The sequence below is a fragment of the Salmo salar genome, chromosome ssa19 (genome assembly GCF_905237065.1).
Source record: "Salmo salar chromosome ssa19, Ssal_v3.1, whole genome shotgun sequence".
Classification (NCBI taxonomy): domain Eukaryota; kingdom Metazoa; phylum Chordata; class Actinopteri; order Salmoniformes; family Salmonidae; genus Salmo; species Salmo salar.
The window spans coordinates 32,388,587-32,410,202 of record NC_059460.1 but is presented as its reverse complement, the minus strand read 5'-3'; the positions used below and the strand labels follow the sequence as shown (position 1 = coordinate 32,410,202).

The following is a 21,616-nucleotide window of genomic DNA, read 5'->3' as shown; positions in this document are numbered from 1 at the left end:
AATGTTCTGCTGTTACCACTACTAATGATCTGCTGTTAACACTACTAATGTTCTGCTGAAACCACTAATAATGTTCTGCTGTTACCACTACTAATGTTCTGCTGCTACCACTACTAATGTTCTGCTGCTACCACTACTAATGTTCTGCTGCTACCACTGCTAATGTTCTGCTGCTACCACTACTAATGTTCTGCTGTTACCACTACTAATGTTCTGCTGTTAGCACTACTAATGTTCTGCTGTTACCACTACTAATGTTCTGCTGTTACCACTACTAATGTTCTGTTAGCCAACACATTTATCTGTTACCACTACTAATGTTCTGCTGTTACCACTACTAATGTTCTGCTGTTACCACTACTAATGATCTGCTGTTACCACTACTAATGTTCTGCTGTTACCACTTCTAATGTTCTGCTGCTACCACTACTAATGTTCTGCTGTTACCACTACTAATGTTCTGCTACTACCACTACTAATGTTCTGCTGTTACCACTACTAATTTTCTGTTAGTCAACACATTTATCTGTTACCACTACTAATGTTCTGCTGCTACCACTACTAATGTTCTGCTGCTACCACTACTAATGTTCTGCTGTTACCACTACTAATGTTCTGCTGTTACCACTACTAATGTTCTGCTGCTACCACTACTAATGTTCTGCTGTTACCACTACTAATGTTCTGCTGTTACCACTACTAATGTTCTGTTAGCCAACACATTTATCTGTTACCACTACTAATGTTCTGCTGTTACCACTACTAATGTTCTGCTGTTACCACTACTAATGATCTGCTGTTACCACTACTAATGTTCTGCTGTTACCACTACTAATGTTCTGCTGCTACCACTACTAATGTTCTGCTGTTACCACTACTAATGTTATGCTGTTACCACTACTAATGTTCTGCTGTTACCACTACTAATGTTCTGCTGTTACCACTACTAATGTTCTGCTGCTACCACTACTAATGTTCTGCTGTTCCCACTACTAATGTTCTGCTGCTACCACTACTAATGTTCTGCTGTTACCACTACTAATGTTCTGCTGTTACCACTACTAATGTTCTGTTAGCCAACACATTTATCTGTTACCACTACTAATGTTCTGCTGTTACCACTACTAATGTTCTGCTGTTACCACTACTAATGATCTGCTGTTAACACTACTAATGTTCTGCTGAAACCACTAATAATGTTCTGCTGTTACCACTACTAATGTTCTGCTGCTACCACTACTAATGTTCTGCTGCTACCACTACTAATGTTCTGCTGCTACCACTACTAATGTTCTGCTGCTACCACTACTAATGTTCTGCTGTTACCACTACTAATGTTCTGCTGTTAGCACTACTAATGTTCTGCTGTTACCACTACTAATGTTCTGCTGTTACCACTACTAATGTTCTGTTAGCCAACACATTTATCTGTTACCACTACTAATGTTCTGCTGTTACCACTACTAATGTTCTGCTGTTACCACTACTAATGATCTGCTGTTACCACTACTAATGTTCTGCTGTTACCACTACTAATGTTCTACTGCTACCACTACTAATGTTCTGCTGTTACCACTACTAATGTTCTGCTGTTACCACTACTAATGTTCTGTTAGCCAACATTTATCTGTTACCACTACTAATGTTCTGCTGTTACCACTACTAATGTTCTGCTGTTACCACTACTAATGATCTGCTGTTACCACTACTAATGTTCTGCTGTTACCACTACTAATGTTCTGCTGCTACCACTACTAATGTTCTCCTGTTACCACTACTAATGTTCTGCTGTTACCACTACTAATGTTCTGCTGTTACCACTACTAATGTTCTGCTGCTACCACTACTAATGTTCTGCTGTTCCCACTACTAATGTTCTGCTGCTACCACTACTAATGTTCTGCTGTTACCACTACTAATGTTCTGCTGTTACCACTACTAATGTTCTGTTAGCCAACACATTTATCTGTTACCACTACTAATGTTCTGCTGTTACCACTACTAATGTTCTGCTGTTACCACTACTAATGATCTGCTGTTAACACTACTAATGTTCTGCTGAAACCACTAATAATGTTCTGCTGTTACCACTACTAATGTTCTGCTGCTACCACTACTAATGTTCTGCTGCTACCACTACTAATGTTCTGCTGCTACCACTACTAATGTTCTGCTGCTACCACTACTAATGTTCTGCTGTTACCACTACTAATGTTCTGCTGTTAGCACTACTAATGTTCTGCTGTTACCACTACTAATGTTCTGCTGTTACCACTACTAATGTTCTGTTAGCCAACACATTTATCTGTTACCACTACTAATGTTCTGCTGTTACCACTACTAATGTTCTGCTGTTACCACTACTAATGATCTGCTGTTACCACTACTAATGTTCTGCTGTTACCACTACTAATGTTCTGCTGCTACCACTACTAATGTTCTGCTGTTACCACTACTAATGTTCTGCTGCTACCACTACTAATGTTCTGCTGTTCCCACTACTAATGTTCTGCTGTTACCACTACTAATGTTCTGCTGTTACCACTACTAATGTTCTGTTAGCCAACACATTTATCTGTTACCACTACTAATGTTCTGCTGTTACCACTACTAATGTTCTGCTGTTACCACTACTAATGATCTGCTGTTGACACTACTAATGTTCTGCTGAAACCACTAATAATGTTCTGCTGTTACCACTACTAATGTTCTGCTGCTACCACTACTAATGTTCTGCTGCTACCACTACTAATGTTCTGCTGCTACCACTACTAATGTTCTGCTGCTACCACTACTAATGTTCTGCTGCTACCACTACTAATGTTCTGCTGTTACCACTACTAATGTTCTGCTGTTACCACTACTAATGTTCTGCTGCTACCACTACTAATGTTCTGCTGCTACCACTACTAATGTTCTGCTGTTACCACTACTAATTTTCTGTTAGTCAACACATTTATCTGTTACCACAACTAATGTTCTGCTGCTACCACTACTAATGTTCTCGCTGCTACCACTACTAATGTTCTGCTGTTACCACTACTAATGTTCTGCTGTTACCACTACTAATGTTCTGCTGCTACCACTACTAATGTTCTGCTGTTACCACTACTAATGTTCTGCTGTTACCACTACTAATGTTCTGTTTGCCAACACATTTATCTGTTACCACTACTAATGTTCTGCTGTTACCACTACTAATGTTCTGCTGTTACCACTACTAATGATCTGCTGTTACCACTACTAATGTTCTGCTGTTACCACTACTAATGTTCTGCTGCTACCACTACTAATTTTCTGCTGTTACCACTACTAATGTTATGCTGTTACCACTACTAATGTTCTGCTGTTACCACTACTAATGTTCTGCTGTTACCACTACTAATGATCTGCTGTTACCACTACTAATGTTCTGCTGTTACCACTACTAATGTTCTGCTGCTACCACTACTAATGTTCTGCTGTTACCACTACTAATGTTATGCTGTTACCACTACTAATGTTCTGCTGTTACCACTACTAGTGTTCTGCTGTTACCACTACTAATGTTCTGCTGCTACCACTACTAATGTTCTGCTGTTCCCACTACTAATGTTCTGCTGCTACCACTACTAATGTTCTGCTGTTACCACTACTAATGTTCTGCTGTTACCACTACTAATGTTCTGTTAGCCAACACATTTATCTGTTACCACTACTAATGTTCTGCTGTTACCACTACTAATGTTCTGCTGTTCCCACTACTAATGTTCTGCTGCTACCACTACTAATGTTCTGCTGTTACCACTACTAATGTTCTGCTGTTACCACTACTAATGTTCTGTTAGCCAACACATTTATCTGTTACCACTACTAATGTTCTGCTGTTACCACTACTAATGTTCTGCTGTTACCACTACTAATGATCTGCTGTTGACACTACTAATGTTCTGCTGAAACCACTAATAATGTTCTGCTGTTACCACTACTAATGTTCTGCTGCTACCACTACTAATGTTCTGATGCTACTACTACTAATGTTCTGCTGCTACCACTACTAATGTTCTGCTGCTACCACTACTAATGTTCTGCTGTTACCACTACTAATGTTCTACTGCTACCACTACTAATGTTCTGCTGTTACCACTACTAATGTTCTGCTGTTACCACTACTAATGTTCTGTTAGCCAACACTATCTGTTACCACTACTAATGTTCTGCTGTTACCACTACTAATGTTCTGCTGTTACCACTACTAATGATCTGCTGTTACCACTACTAATGTTCTGCTGCTACCACTACTAATGTTCTGCTGCTACCACTACTAATGTTATGCTGTTACCACTACTAATGTTCTGCTGTTACCACTACTAATGTTCTGCTGTTACCACTACTAATGTTCTCGCTGCTACCACTACTAATGTTCTGCTGTTCCCACTACTAATGTTCTGCTGCTACCACTACTAATGTTCTGCTGTTACCACTACTAATGTTCTGCTGTTACCACTACTAATGTTCTGTTAGCCAACACATTTATCTGTTACCACTACTAATGTTCTGCTGTTACCACTACTAATGTTCTGCTGTTACCACTACTAATGATCTGCTGTTACCACTACTAATGTTCTGCTGAAACCACTACTAATGTTCTGCTGTTACCACTACTAATGTTCTGCTGCTACCACTACTAATGTTCTGCTGCTACCACTACTAATGTTCTGCTGCTACCACTACTAATGTTCTGCTGCTACCACTACTAATGTTCTGCTGTTACCACTACTAATGTTCTGCTGTTACCACTACTAATGTTCTGCTGTTACCACTACTAATGTTCTGCTGTTACCACTACTAATGTTCTGTTGCCTCTGTTACCACTACTAATGTTCTGCTGTTACCACTACTAATGTTCTGCCTTTACCACTACTAATGATCTGCTGTTACCACTACTAATGTTCTGCTGTTACCACTACTAATGTTCTGCTGTTACCACTACTAATGTTCTGCTGTTACCACTACTAATGTTCTGCTGCTACCACTACTAATGTTCTGCTGTTCCCACTACTAATGTTCTGCTGCTACCACTACTAATGTTCTGCTGTTACCACTACTAATGTTCTGCTGTTACCACTACTAATGTTCTGTTAGCCAACACATTTATCTGTTACCACTACTAATGTTCTGCTGTTACCACTACTAATGTTCTGCTGTTACCACTACTAATGATCTGCTGTTAACACTACTAATGTTCTGCTGAAACCACTAATAATGTTCTGCTGTTACCACTACTAATGTTCTGCTGCTACCACTACTAATGTTCTGCTGCTACCACTACTAATGTTCTGCTGCTACCACTACTAATGTTCTGCTGCTACCACTACTAATGTTCTGCTGTTACCACTACTAATGTTCTGCTGTTAGCACTACTAATGTTCTGCTGTTACCACTACTAATGTTCTGCTGTTACCGCTACTAATGTTCTGTTAGCCAACACATTTATCTGTTACCACTACTAATGTTCTGCTGTTACCACTACTAATGTTCTGCTGTTACCACTACTAATGATCTGCTGTTACCACTACTAATGTTCTGCTGTTACCACTACTAATGTTCTACTGCTACCACTACTAATGTTCTGCTGTTACCACTACTAATGTTCTGCTGTTACCACTACTAATGTTCTGTTAGCCAACACATTTATCTGTTACCACTACTAATGTTCTGCTGTTACCACTACTAATGTTCTGCTGTTACCACTACTAATGATCTGCTGTTACCACTACTAATGTTCTGCTGTTACCACTACTAATGTTCTGCTGCTACCACTACTAATGTTCTGCTGTTACCACTACTAATGTTATGCTGTTACCACTACTAATGTTCTGCTGTTACCACTACTAATGTTCTGCTGTTACCACTACTAATGTTCTGCTGCTACCACTACTAATGTTCTGCTGTTCCCACTACTAATGTTCTGCTGCTACCACTACTAATGTTCTGCTGTTACCACTACTAATGTTCTGCTGTTACCACTACTAATGTTCTGTTAGCCAACACATTTATCTGTTACCACTACTAATGTTCTGCTGTTACCACTACTAATGTTCTGCTGTTACCACTACTAATGATCTGCTGTTAACACTACTAATGTTCTGCTGAAACCACTAATAATGTTCTGCTGTTACCACTACTAATGTTCTGCTGCTACCACTACTAATCTTCTGCTGCTACCACTACTAATGTTCTGCTGCTACCACTACTAATGTTCTCGCTGCTACCACTACTAATGTTCTGCTGTTACCACTACTAATGTTCTGCTGTTAGCACTACTAATGTTCTGCTGTTACCACTACTAATGTTCTGCTGTTACCACTACTAATGTTCTGTTAGCAACATTTATCTGTTACCACTACTAATGTTCTGCTGTTACCACTACTAATGTTCTGCTGTTACCACTACTAATGATCTGCTGTTACCACTACTAATGTTCTGCTGTTACCACTACTAATGTTCTGCTGCTACCACTACTAATGTTCTGCTGTTACCACTACTAATGTTATGCTGTTACCACTACTAATGTTCTGCTGTTACCACTACTAATGTTCTGCTGTTACCACTACTAATGTTCTGCTGCTACCACTACTAATGTTCTGCTGTTCCCACTACTAATATTCTGCTGCTACCACTACTAATGTTCTGCTGCTACCACTACTAATGTTCTGCTGTTACCACTACTAATTTTCTGTTAGTCAACACATTTATCTGTTACCACTACTAATGTTCTGCTGCTACCACTACTAATGTTCTGCTGCTACCACTACTAATGTTCTGCTGTTACCACTACTAATGTTCTGCTGTTACCACTACTAATGTTCTGCTGCTACCACTACTAATGTTCTGCTGTTACCACTACTAATGTTCTGCTGTTACCACTACTAATGTTCTGTTAGCCAACACATTTATCTGTTACCACTACTAATGTTCTGCTGTTACCACTACTAATGTTCTGCTGTTACCACTACTAATGATCTGCTGTTACCACTACTAATGTTCTGCTGTTACCACTACTAATGTTCTGCTGCTACCACTACTAATGTTCTGCTGTTACCACTACTAATGTTATGCTGTTACCACTACTAATGTTCTGCTGTTACCACTACTAATGTTCTGCTGTTACCACTACTAATGTTCTGCTGCTACCACTACTAATGTTCTGCTGTTCCCACTACTAATGTTCTGCTGCTACCACTACTAATGTTCTGCTGTTACCACTACTAATGTTCTGCTGTTACAACTACTAATGTTCTGTTAGCCAACACATTTATCTGTTACCACTACTAATGTTCTGCTGTTACCACTACTAATGTTCTGCTGTTACCACTACTAATGATCTGCTGTTAACACTACTAATGTTCTGCTGAAACCACTAATAATGTTCTGCTGTTACCACTACTAATGTTCTGCTGCTACCACTACTAATGTTCTGCTGTTACCACTACTAATGTTCTGCTGCTACCACTACTAATGTTCTGCTGTTACCACTACTAATGTTCTGCTGTTAGCACTACTAATGTTCTGCTGTTACCACTACTAATGTTCTGCTGTTACCACTACTAATGTTCTGTTAGCCAACACATTTATCTGTTACCACTACTAATGTTCTGCTGCTACCACTACTAATGTTCTGCTGCTACCACTACTAATGTTCTGCTGTTACCACTACTAATTTTCTGTTAGTCAACACATTTATCTGTTACCACTACTAATGTTCTGCTGCTACCACTACTAATGTTCTGCTGCTACCACTACTAATGTTCTGCTGTTACCACTACTAATGTTCTGCTGTTACCACTACTAATGTTCTGCTGCTACCACTACTAATGTTCTGCTGTTACCACTACTAATGTTCTGCTGTTACCACTACTAATGTTCTGCTGTTACCACTACTAATGTTCTGTTAGCCAACACATTTATCTGTTACCACTACTAATGTTCTGCTGTTACCACTACTAATGTTCTGCTGTTACCACTACTAATGATCTGCTGTTACCACTACTAATGTTCTGCTGTTACCACTACTAATGTTCTGCTGCTACCACTACTAATGTTCTGCTGTTACCACTACTAATGTTCTGCTGTTACCACTACTAATGTTCTGCTGTTACCACTACTAATGTTCTGCTGTTACCACTACTAATGTTCTGCTGCTACCACTACTAATGTTCTGCTGTTCCCACTACTAATATTCTGCTGCTACCACTACTAATGTTCTGCTGCTACCACTACTAATGTTCTGCTGTTACCACTACTAATTTTCTGTTAGTCAACACATTTATCTGTTACCACTACTAATGTTCTGCTGCTACCACTACTAATGTTCTGCTGCTACCACTACTAATGTTCTGCTGTTACCACTACTAATGTTCTGCTGTTACCACTACTAATGTTCTGCTGCTACCACTACTAATGTTCTGCTGTTACCACTACTAATGTTCTGCTGTTACCACTACTAATGTTCTGTTAGCCAACACATTTATCTGTTACCACTACTAATGTTCTGCTGTTACCACTACTAATGTTCTGCTGTTACCACTACTAATGATCTGCTGTTACCACTACTAATGTTCTGCTGTTACCACTACTAATGTTCTGCTGCTACCACTACTAATTTTCTGCTGTTACCACTACTAATGTTATGCTGTTACCACTACTAATGTTCTGCTGTTACCACTACTAATGTTCTGCTGTTACCACTACTAATGATCTGCTGTTACCACTACTAATGTTCTGCTGTTACCACTACTAATGTTCTGCTGCTACCACTACTAATGTTCTGCTGTTACCACTACTAATGTTATGCTGTTACCACTACTAATGTTCTGCTGTTACCACTACTAATGTTCTGCTGTTACCACTACTAATGTTCTGCTGCTACCACTACTAATGTTCTGCTGTTCCCACTACTAATGTTCTGCTGCTACCACTACTAATGTTCTGCTGTTACCACTACTAATGTTCTGCTGTTACCACTACTAATGTTCTGTTAGCCAACACATTTATCTGTTACCACTACTAATGTTCTGCTGTTACCACTACTAATGTTCTGCTGTTACCACTACTAATGATCTGCTGTTAACACTACTAATGTTCTGCTGAAACCACTAATAATGTTCTGCTGTTACCACTACTAATGTTCTGCTGCTACCACTACTAATGTTCTGCTGCTACCACTACTAATGTTCTGCTGCTACCACTACTAATGTTCTGCTGCTACCACTACTAATGTTCTGCTGTTACCACTACTAATGTTCTGCTGTTAGCACTACTAATGTTCTGCTGTTACCACTACTAATGTTCTGCTGTTACCACTACTAATGTTCTGTTAGCCAACACATTTATCTGTTACCACTACTAATGTTCTGCTGTTACCACTACTAATGTTCTGCTGTTACCACTACTAATGATCTGCTGTTACCACTACTAATGTTCTGCTGTTACCACTACTAATGTTCTACTGCTACCACTACTAATGTTCTGCTGTTACCACTACTAATGTTCTGCTGTTACCACTACTAATGTTCTGTTAGCCAACACATTTATCTGTTACCACTACTAATGTTCTGCTGTTACCACTACTAATGTTCTGCTGTTACCACTACTAATGATCTGCTGTTACCACTACTAATGTTCTGCTGTTACCACTACTAATGTTCTGCTGCTACCACTACTAATGTTCTGCTGTTACCACTACTAATGTTATGCTGTTACCACTACTAATGTTCTGCTGTTACCACTACTAATGTTCTGCTGTTACCACTACTAATGTTCTGCTGCTACCACTACTAATGTTCTGCTGTTCCCACTACTAATGTTCTGCTGCTACCACTACTAATGTTCTGCTGTTACCACTACTAATGTTCTGCTGTTACCACTACTAATGTTCTGTTAGCCAACACATTTATCTGTTACCACTACTAATGTTCTGCTGTTACCACTACTAATGTTCTGCTGTTACCACTACTAATGATCTGCTGTTAACACTACTAATGTTCTGCTGAAACCACTAATAATGTTCTGCTGTTACCACTACTAATGTTCTGCTGCTACCACTACTAATGTTCTGCTGCTACCACTACTAATGTTCTGCTGCTACCACTACTAATGTTCTGCTGCTACCACTACTAATGTTCTGCTGTTACCACTACTAATGTTATGCTGTTAGCACTACTAATGTTCTGCTGTTACCACTACTAATGTTCTGCTGTTACCACTACTAATGTTCTGCTGTTACCACTACTAATGATCTGCTGTTACCACTACTAATGTTCTGCTGTTACCACTACTAATGTTCTGCTGCTACCACTACTAATGTTCTGCTGTTACCACTACTAATGTTATGCTGTTACCACTACTAATGTTCTGCTGTTACCACTACTAATGTTCTGCTGTTACCACTACTAATGTTCTGCTGCTACCACTACTAATGTTCTGCTGTTCCCACTACTAATATTCTGCTGCTACCACTACTAATGTTCTGCTGCTACCACTACTAATGTTCTGCTGTTACCACTACTAATTTTCTGTTAGTCAACACATTTATCTGTTACCACTACTAATGTTCTGCTGCTACCACTACTAATGTTCTGCTGCTACCACTACTAATGTTCTGCTGTTACCACTACTAATGTTCTGCTGTTACCACTACTAATGTTCTGCTGCTACCACTACTAATGTTCTGCTGTTACCACTACTAATGTTCTGCTGTTACCACTACTAATGTTCTGTTAGCCAACACATTTATCTGTTACCACTACTAATGTTCTGCTGTTACCACTACTAATGTTCTGCTGTTACCACTACTAATGATCTGCTGTTACCACTACTAATGTTCTGCTGTTACCACTACTAATGTTCTGCTGCTACCACTACTAATTTTCTGCTGTTACCACTACTAATGTTCTGCTGTTACCACTACTAATGTTCTGCTGTTACCACTACTAATGTTCTGCTGTTACCACTACTAATGTTCTGCTGTTACCACTACTAATGTTCTGCTGTTACCACTACTAATGTTCTGCTGCTACCACTACTAATGTTCTGCTGTTACCACTACTAATGTTCTGCTGTTACCACTACTAATGTTCTGCTGTTACCACTACTAATGTTCTGCTGTTACCACTACTAATGTTCTGCTGCTACCACTACTAATGTTCTGCTGTTCCCACTACTAATGTTCTGCTGCTACCACTACTAATGTTCTGCTGTTACCACTACTAATGTTCTGCTGTTACCACTACTAATGTTCTGTTAGCCAACACATTTATCTGTTACCACTACTAATGTTCTGCTGTTACCACTACTAATGTTCTGCTGTTACCACTACTAATGATCTGCTGTTAACACTACTAATGTTCTGCTGTAACCACTACTAATGTTCTGCTGTTACCACTACTAATGTTCTGCTGCTACCACTACTAATGTTCTGCTGCTACCACTACTAATGTTCTGCTGCTACCACTACTAATGTTCTGCTGCTACCACTACTAATGTTCTGCTGTTACCACTACTAATGTTCTGCTGTTAGCACTACTAATGTTCTGCTGTTACCACTACTAATGTTCTGCTGTTACCACTACTAATGTTCTGTTAGCCAACACATTTATCTGTTACCACTACTAATGTTCTGCTGTTACCACTACTAATGTTCTGCTGTTACCACTACTAATGATCTGCTGTTACCACTACTAATGTTCTGCTGTTACCACTACTAATGTTCTGCTGCTACCACTACTAATGTTCTGCTGTTACCACTACTAATGTTCTGCTGTTACCACTACTAATGTTCTGTTACCCACATTTATCTGTTACCACTACTAATGTTCTGCTGTTACCACTACTAATGTTCTGCTGTTACCACTACTAATGATCTGCTGTTACCACTACTAATGTTCTGCTGCTACCACTACTAATGTTCTGCTGCTACCACTACTAATGTTCTGCTGTTACCACTACTAATGTTCTGCTGTTACCACTACTAATGTTCTGCTGTTACCACTACTAATGTTCTGCTGTTACCACTACTAATGTTCTGCTGCTACCACTACTAATGTTCTGCTGTTCCCACTACTAATGTTCTGCTGCTACCACTACTAATGTTCTGCTGTTACCACTACTAATGTTCTGCTGTTACCACTACTAATGATCTGTTGCCCACTTTATCTGTTACCACTACTAATGTTCTGCTGTTACCACTACTAATGTTCTGCTGCTACCACTACTAATGATCTGCTGTTAACACTACTAATGTTCTGCTGAAACCACTAATAATGTTCTGCTGTTACCACTACTAATGTTCTGCTGCTACCACTACTAATGTTCTGCTGCTACCACTACTAATGTTCTGCTGCTACCACTACTAATGTTCTGCTGCTACCACTACTAATGTTCTGCTGTTACCACTACTAATGTTCTGCTGTTAGCACTACTAATGTTCTGCTGTTACCACTACTAATGTTCTGCTGTTACCACTACTAATGTTCTGCTGTTACCACTACTAATGTTCTGCTGTTACCACTACTAATGTTCTGCTGTTACCACTACTAATGTTCTGCTGCTACCACTACTAATGTTCTGCTGTTACCACTACTAATGTTCTGCTGTTAGCACTACTAATGTTCTGCTGTTACCACTACTAATGTTCTGCTGTTACCACTACTAATGTTCTGCTGCTACCACTACTAATGTTCTGCTGTTCCCACTACTAATGTTCTGCTGCTACCACTACTAATGTTCTGCTGCTACCACTACTAATGTTCTGCTGTTACCACTACTAATTTTCTGTTAGTCAACACATTTATCTGTTACCACTACTAATGTTCTGCTGCTACCACTACTAATGTTCTGCTGCTACCACTACTAATGTTCTGCTGTTACCACTACTAATGTTCTGCTGTTACCACTACTAATGTTCTGCTGCTACCACTACTAATGTTCTGCTGTTACCACTACTAATGTTCTGCTGTTACCACTACTAATGTTCTGCTGCTACCACTACTAATGTTCTGCTGTTACCACTACTAATGTTCTGCTGTTACCACTACTAATGTTCTGTTAGCCAACACATTTATCTGTTACCACTACTAATGTTCTGCTGTTACCACTACTAATGTTCTGCTGTTACCACTACTAATGATCTGCTGTTACCACTACTAATGTTCTGCTGTTACCACTACTAATGTTCTGCTGCTACCACTACTAATTTTCTGCTGTTACCACTACTAATGTTATGCTGTTACCACTACTAATGTTCTGCTGTTACCACTACTAATGTTCTGCTGTTACCACTACTAATGTTCTGCTGCTACCACTACTAATGTTCTGCTGTTCCCACTACTAATGTTCTGCTGCTACCACTACTAATGTTCTGCTGTTACCACTACTAATGTTCTGCTGTTACCACTACTAATGTTCTGCTGTTACCACTACTAATGTTCTGTTAGCCAACACATTTATCTGTTACCACTACTAATGTTCTGCTGTTACCACTACTAATGTTCTGCTGTTACCACTACTAATGATCTGCTGTTACCACTACTAATGTTCTGCTGTTACCACTACTAATGTTCTGCTGCTACCACTACTAATTTTCTGCTGTTACCACTACTAATGTTATGCTGTTACCACTACTAATGTTCTGCTGTTACCACTACTAATGTTCTGCTGTTACCACTACTAATGTTCTGCTGCTACCACTACTAATGTTCTGCTGTTCCCACTACTAATGTTCTGCTGCTACCACTACTAATGTTCTGCTGTTACCACTACTAATGTTCTGCTGTTACCACTACTAATGTTCTGTTAGTCAACACATTTATCTGTTACCACTACTAATGTTCTGCTGCTACCACTACTAATGTTCTGCTGCTACCACTACTAATGTTCTGCTGTTACCACTACTAATGTTCTGCTGTTAGCACTACTAATGTTCTGCTGTTACCACTACTAATATTCTGCTGCTACCACTACTAATGTTCTGCTGCTACCACTACTAATGTTCTGCTGTTACCACTACTAATGTTCTGCTACTACCACTACTAATGTTCTGCTGTTCCCACTACTAATATTCTGCTGCTACCACTACTAATGTTCTGCTGCTACCACTACTAATGTTCTGCTGTTACCACTACTAATTTTCTGTTAGTCAACACATTTATCTGTTACCACTACTAATGTTCTGCTGCTACCACTACTAATGTTCTGCTGCTACCACTACTAATGTTCTGCTGTTACCACTACTAATGTTCTGCTGTTACCACTACTAATGTTCTGCTGCTACCACTACTAATGTTCTGCTGTTACCACTACTAATGTTCTGCTGTTACCACTACTAATGTTCTGTTAGCCAACACATTTATCTGTTACCACTACTAATGTTCTGCTGTTACCACTACTAATGTTCTGCTGTTACCACTACTAATGATCTGCTGTTACCACTACTAATGTTCTGCTGTTACCACTACTAATGTTCTGCTGCTACCACTACTAATTTTCTGCTGTTACCACTACTAATGTTCTGCTGTTACCACTACTAATGTTCTGCTGTTACCACTACTAATGTTCTGCTGTTACCACTACTAATGTTCTGCTGTTACCACTACTAATGTTCTGCTGTTACCACTACTAATGTTCTGCTGCTACCACTACTAATGTTCTGCTGTTACCACTACTAATGTTCTGCCTGTTACCACTACTAATGTTCTGCTGCTACCACTACTAATGTTCTGCTGTTACCACTACTAATGTTCTGCTGCTACCACTACTAATGTTCTGCTGTTCCCACTACTAATGTTCTGCTGCTACCACTACTAATGTTCTGCTGTTACCACTACTAATGTTCTGCTGTTACCACTACTAATGTTCTGTTAGCCAACACATTTATCTGTTACCACTACTAATGTTCTGCTGTTACCACTACTAATGTTCTGCTGTTACCACTACTAATGTTCTGCTGTTACCACTACTAATGTTCTGCTGAAACCACTAATAATGTTCTGCTGTTACCACTACTAATGTTCTGCTGCTACCACTACTAATGTTCTGCTGCTACCACTACTAATGTTCTGCTGCTACCACTACTAATGTTCTGCTGCTACCACTACTAATGTTCTGCTGTTACCACTACTAATGTTCTGCTGTTAGCACTACTAATGTTCTGCTGTTACCACTACTAATGTTCTGCTGTTACCACTACTAATGTTCTGTTAGCCAACACTTATCTGTTACCACTACTAATGTTCTGCTGTTACCACTACTAATGTTCTGCTGTTACCACTACTAATGTTCTGCTGCTACCACTACTAATGTTCTGCTGTTACCACTACTAATGTTCTGCTGCTACCACTACTAATGTTCTGCTGTTACCACTACTAATGTTCTGCTGTTACCACTACTAATGTTCTGTTAGCCAACACAATCTGTTACCACTACTAATGTTCTGCTGTTACCACTACTAATGTTCTGCTGTTACCACTACTAATGTTCTGCTGTTACCACTACTAATGTTCTGCTGCTACCACTACTAATGTTCTGCTGCTACCACTACTAATGTTCTGCTGTTACCACTACTAATGTTCTGCTGTTACCACTACTAATGTTCTGCTGCTACCACTACTAATGTTCTGCTGTTACCACTACTAATGTTCTGCTGCTACCACTACTAATGTTCTGCTGTTACCACTACTAATGTTCTGCTGCTACCACTACTAATGTTCTGCTGTTACCACTACTAATGTTCTGCTGTTACCACTACTAATGTTCTGTTAGCCAACACATTTATCTGTTACCACTACTAATGTTTTGCTGTTACCACTACTAATGTTCTGCTGTTACCACTACTAATGATCTGCTGTTACCACTACTAATGTTTTGCTGAAACCACTAATAATGTTCTGCTGTTACCACTACTAATGTTCTGCTGCTACCACTACTAATGTTCTGCTGCTACCACTACTAATGTTCTGCTGCTACCACTACTAATGTTCTGCTGCTACCACTACTAATGTTCTGCTGTTACCACTACTAATGTTCTGCTGTTAGCACTACTAATGTTCTGCTGTTACCACTACTAATGTTCTGCTGCTACCACTACTAATGTTCTGCTGTTACCACTACTAATGTTCTGCTGTTACCACTACTAATGTTCTGCTGCTACCACTACTAATGTTCTGCTGCTACCACTACTAATGTTCTGCTGCTACCACTACTAATGTTCTGCTGCTACCACTACTAATGTTCTGCTGTTACCACTACTAATGTTCTGCTGCTACCACTACTAATGTTCTGCTGCTACCACTACTAATGTTCTGCTGCTACCACTACTAATGTTCTGCTGCTACCACTACTAATGTTCTGCTGCTACCACTACTAATGTTCTGCTGTTACCACTACTAATTTTCTGCTGTTACCACTACTAATATTCTGCTGCTACCACTACTAATGTTCTGCTGCTACCACTACTAATGTTCTGCTGTTACCACTACTAATGTTCTGCTGCTACCACTACTAATGTTCTGCTGTTACCACTACTAATTTTCTGCTAGTTACCACTACTAATGTTCTGCTGTTACCACTACTAATGTTCTGCTGCTACCACTACTAATGTTCTGCTGTTACCACTACTAATGTTCTGCTGTTACCACTACTAATGTTCTGTTAGCCACCCTGTTACCACTACTAATGTTCTGCTGTTACCACTACTAATGTTCTGCTGTTACCACTACTAATGTTCTGCTGTTACCACTACTAATGTTCTGCTGTTACCACTACTAATGTTCTGCTGCTACCACTACTAATGTTCTGCTGCTACCACTACTAATGTTCTGCTGTTACCACTACTAATTTTCTGCTGTTACCACACTAATGTTCTGCTGTTACCACAACTAATGTTCTGCTGCTACCACTACTAATGTTCTGCTGCTACCACTACTAATGTTCTGCTGTTACCACTACTAATGTTCTGCTGCTACCACTACTAATGTTCTGCTGTTACCACTACTAATGTTCTGCTGTTACCACTACTAATGTTCTGTTTGCCAACACATTTATCTGTTACCACTACTAATGTTCTGCTGTTACCACTACTAATGTTCTGCTGTTACCACTACTAATGATCTGCTGTTACCACTACTAATGTTCTGCTGTTACCACTGCTAATGTTCTGCTGCTACCACTACTAATGTTCTGCTGTTACCACTACTAATGTTCTGCTGTTACCACTACTAATGTTCTGCTGTTACCACTACTAATGTTCTGCTGTTACCACTACTAATGTTCTGCTGCTACCACTACTAATGTTCTGCTGTTACCACTACTAATGTTCTGCTGCTACCACTACTAATGTTCTGCTGTTACCACTACTAATGTTCTGCTGTTACCACTACTAATGTTCTGTTAGCCAACACATTTATTTGTTACCACTACTAATGTTCTGCTGTTACCACTACTAATGTTCTGCTGCTACCACTACTAATGTTCTGCTGTTACCACTACTAATGTTCTGCTGTTAGCACTACTAATGTTCTGCTGTTACCACTACTAATATTCTGCTGCTACCACTACTAATTTTCTGCTGCTACCACTACTAATGTTCTGCTGTTACCACTACTAATGTTCTGCTACTACCACTACTAATGTTCTGCTGTTACCACTACTAATTTTATGTTAGTCAACACATTTATCTGTTACCACTACTAATGTTCTGCTGCTACCACTACTAATGTTCTGCTGCTACCACTACTAATGTTCTGCTGCTACCACTACTAATGTTCTGCTGCTACCACTACTAATGTTCTGCTGTTACCACTACTAATGTTCTGCTGCTACCACTACTAATGTTCTGCTGTTACCACTACTAATGTTCTGCTGTTACCACTACTAATGTTCTGTTGCACTATCTGTTACCACTACTAATGTTCTGCTGTTACCACTACTAATGTTCTGCTGTTACCACTACTAATGTTCTGCTGTTACCACTACTAATGTTCTGCTGCTACCACTACTAATGATCTGCTGTTACCACTACTAATGTTCTGCTGTTACCACTACTAATTTTCTGTTGCCACACATGTTCTCTGTTACCACTACTAATGTTCTGCTGCTACCACTACTAATGTTCTGCTGCTACCACTACTAATGTTCTGCTGTTACCACTACTAATGTTCTGCTGCTACCACTACTAATGTTCTGCTGTTACCACTACTAATTTTCTGCTGTTACCACTACTAATGTTCTGTTAGCCAACACATTTATCTGTTACCACTACTAATGTTCTGCTGTTACCACTACTAATGTTCTGCTGTTACCACTACTAATGTTCTGCTGTTACCACTACTAATGTTCTGCTGCTACCACTACTAATGTTCTGTTGTTACCACTACTAATGTTCTGCTGTTACCACTTCTAATGTTTTGTTAGTCAACACATTTATCTGTTACCACGACTAATGTTCTGCTGTTACCACTACTAATGTTCTGTTAGTCAACACGTTTATCTGCTCCCACTACTAATGTTCTGCTGCTACCACTACTAATGTTCTGCTGTTACCACTAATAATGTTCTGCTGTTACCACTGCTAATGTTCTGCTGTTACCACTGCTAATGTTCTGCTGTTTCCGCTACTAATGTTCTGCTGCTACCACTACTAATGTTCTGCTGTTACCACTACTAATGTTCTGCTGCTACCACTACTAATGTTCTGCTGTTACCACTACTAATGTTCTGCTGTTACCACTACTAATGTTCTGCTGCTACCACTACTAATGTTCTGCTGCTACCACTACTAATGTTTGCCTGATAATTAATGTGCTACTGAATACGTGTGTCTCCCTCTGTAACCCTCAGCCCCTCTATTCTCCCTCTGTAACCCTCAGCCCCTCTTGTCTCCACCAGTCTCCCTCTGTAACCCTCAGCCCCTCTAGTCTCCCTCCCTAACCCTCAGCCCCTCTAGTCTCCATCAGTCTCCCTCTGTAACCCTCAGCCCCTCTAGTCTCCATCAGTCTCCCTCCCTAACCCTCAGCCCCTCTAGTCTCCCTCTGTAACCCTCAGCCCCTCTAGTCTCCATCAGTCTCCCTCTGTAACCCTTAGCCCCTCTAGTCTCTATCAGTCTCCCTCTGTAACCCTCAGCCCCTCTAGTCTCCATCAGTCTCCCTCTGTAACCCTCAGCCCCTCTAGTCTCCCTCTGTAAACCTCAGCCTCTCTAGTGTCATCAGTCTCTTTCCCTAGCCCTCGGCCCTCTAGTCTCATCAGTCTCTCTCCCTAGCCCTCAGCCCCTCTAGTTTCCATCAGTCTCCCTCTGAAACCCTCAGCCCCTCTAGACTCCCTCTGTAAACCTCAACACTAGTTGTCTGCTACTCCCTGATTGTCATGTGACAGTCTACTCAGTGCCTCACCAGCCTTCCAACAAGACCCTCAGTGAGGCTTCCCTGCTCTCAGCCTGGCCTATAGAATCACTGAGAGGACAAACAACCGGAGTTCCTCAATGAATGACAAAGGATGTTGATTTAGCAAATTGTTACCCACTGACTCTTTCTCTCTCTTTCTGTGTCTCCTGTCTGGGTCTCGGTCTCCTGTCTGTGTCTCCTGTCTGGGTCTCGGTCTCCTGTCTGTGTCTCCTGTCTGGGTCTCGGTCTCCTGTCTCGGTCTCGGTCTCCTGTCTGGGTCTCTTGTCTGGGTCTCGGTCTCCTGTCTGGGTCTCCTGTCTGGGTCTCGGTCTCCTGTCTGGGTCTGGGTCTCCTGTCTGGGTCTCTTGTCTCCTGTCTGGGTCTCTTGTCTCCTGTCTGGGTCTGGGTCTCCTGTCTGGGTCTCCTGTCTGGGTCTGGGTCTCCTGTCTGGGTCTGGGTCTCCTGTCTGGGTCTCTTGTCTCCTGTCTGGGTCTGGGTCTCCTGTCTGGGTCTCCTGTCTGGGTCTCTTTTTTCCTGTCTGGGTCTCCTGTCTGGGTCTCTGTCTCTTTTTGTGTGTCTCCTGTCTGGGTCTCTGTCTCTCTACGTGTGTCTCCTGTCTGGGTCTCTGTCTCTCTCCGTGTGTCTCCTGTCTGGGTCTCTGTCTCCTATCTGGGTCTCTGTCTCCTATCTGGGTCTCTGTCTCCTGTCTGGGTCTCTGTCTCTCTCCATGTGTCTCCTGTCTGGGTCTCTCTCTCTTGTCTGGGTCGGTCTCTCTTGTCTGGGTTTCTTTTCTGGGTCTCCTGTCTCTGTCTCCTGTCTGGGTCTCTTGTCTGGGTCTCCTGTCTCTCTGTGTGTCTTCTGTCTGGGTCTCTGTGTTCCATGTAGGTGGGAGCTGAACGCCATGACGACCAACAGTAACATCAGTAGACCCATCTTCTCCTCTCACGGCTAATCTGGACTGGTTCCCTCCCCAGTACCATAACACCAGGGCTGAACTGACCCAGAGCTACCACAGTACCAGAACACCAGGGCTGAACTGACCCAGAGCTACCACAGTACGATAACACCAGGGCTGAACTGACCCAGAGCTACCACAGTACCAGAACACCAGGGCTGAACTGACCCAGAGCTACCACAGTACCAGAACACCAGGGCTGAACTGACCCAGAGCTGCCACAGTACCAGAACACCAGGGCTGAACTGACCCAGAGCTACCACAGTACCAGAACACCAGGGCTGAACTGACCCAGAGCTACCACAGTACCAGAACACCAGGGCTGAACTGACCCAGAGCTACCACAGTACCATAACACCAGGGCTGAACTGACCCAGAGCTACCACAGTACCAGAACACCAGGGCTGAACTGACCCAGAGCTACCACAGTACCAGAACACCAGCGCTGAACTGACCCAGAGCTGCCACAGTACCAGAACACCAGGGCTGAACTGACTCAGAGCTACCACAGTACCAGAACACCAGGGCTGAACTGACCCAGAGCTACCACAGTACCAGAACACCAGGGCTGAACTGACCCAGAGCTACCACAGTACCAGAACTCTACTGTCTGGACTGACTCTACTGTTTCTTGCTGTTGGCTCTCTCTTGCTGTTGGCTCTCTCTTGCTGTTGGCTCTCTCTTGCTGTTGGCTCTCTCTTGCTGTTGGCTCTCTTCCTGTTGGCTCTCTTCCTGTTGGCTCTCTCTTGCTGTTGGCTCTCTCTTGCTGTTGGCTCTCTCTTGCTGTTGGCTCTCTCTTGCTGTTGGCTCTCTCTTGCTGTTGGCTCTCTCTTGCTGTTGGCTCTATCTTTCTGTTGGCTCTCTGTTGGCTCTCTCTTTCTGTTGGCTCTCTCTTTCTGTTGGCTCTCTCTTTCTGTTGGCTCTCTCTTTCTGTTGGCTCTCTCTTTCTGTTGGCTCTCTCTTGCTGTTGGCTCTCTCTTTCTGTTGGCTCTCTCTTTCTGTTGGCTCTCTCTTTCTGTTGGCTCTCTCTTTCTGTTGGCTCTCTCTTTCTGTTGGCTCTCTCTTGCTGTTGGCTAAAATCATTGATCTCCCAGTTCACCACCACTTCTCTATTTTAGCCCCCTGGACACTGACAGGAGGGGTTGTATTGGTGCTGAATGGTGCTTTAGTATCTGGGTTTGTGTTGCTTTATTACTCACAACTCAATGAGAATCACTTTGATTGTTTTACCAGTATTATAATGATGAGA

General features: G+C 41.3%; 1 protein-coding gene across 4 annotated transcripts in view; it reads left to right on the top strand.

Moving 5' to 3' along the window:
* Positions 1–21,111, top strand: part of LOC106578738 (kelch domain-containing protein 3) — a 207,387-nt gene extending 186,276 nt beyond the window's left edge. For 2 of the 4 annotated variants that reach the window (XM_045702234.1, XM_045702233.1), the window contains exon 12: positions 20,298–21,109. In XM_045702234.1, the coding sequence (XP_045558190.1) occupies positions 20,298–20,364 (67 nt within the window). In that variant the 3' untranslated portion in view covers positions 20,365–21,109. Of the gene's footprint in view, positions 1–20,297 lie in introns of all 4 variants that reach the window. The other 2 variants (XM_045702235.1, XM_045702237.1) reach the window with 2 other exon arrangements.
* Positions 21,112–21,616: the final 505 nt, after the last annotated feature.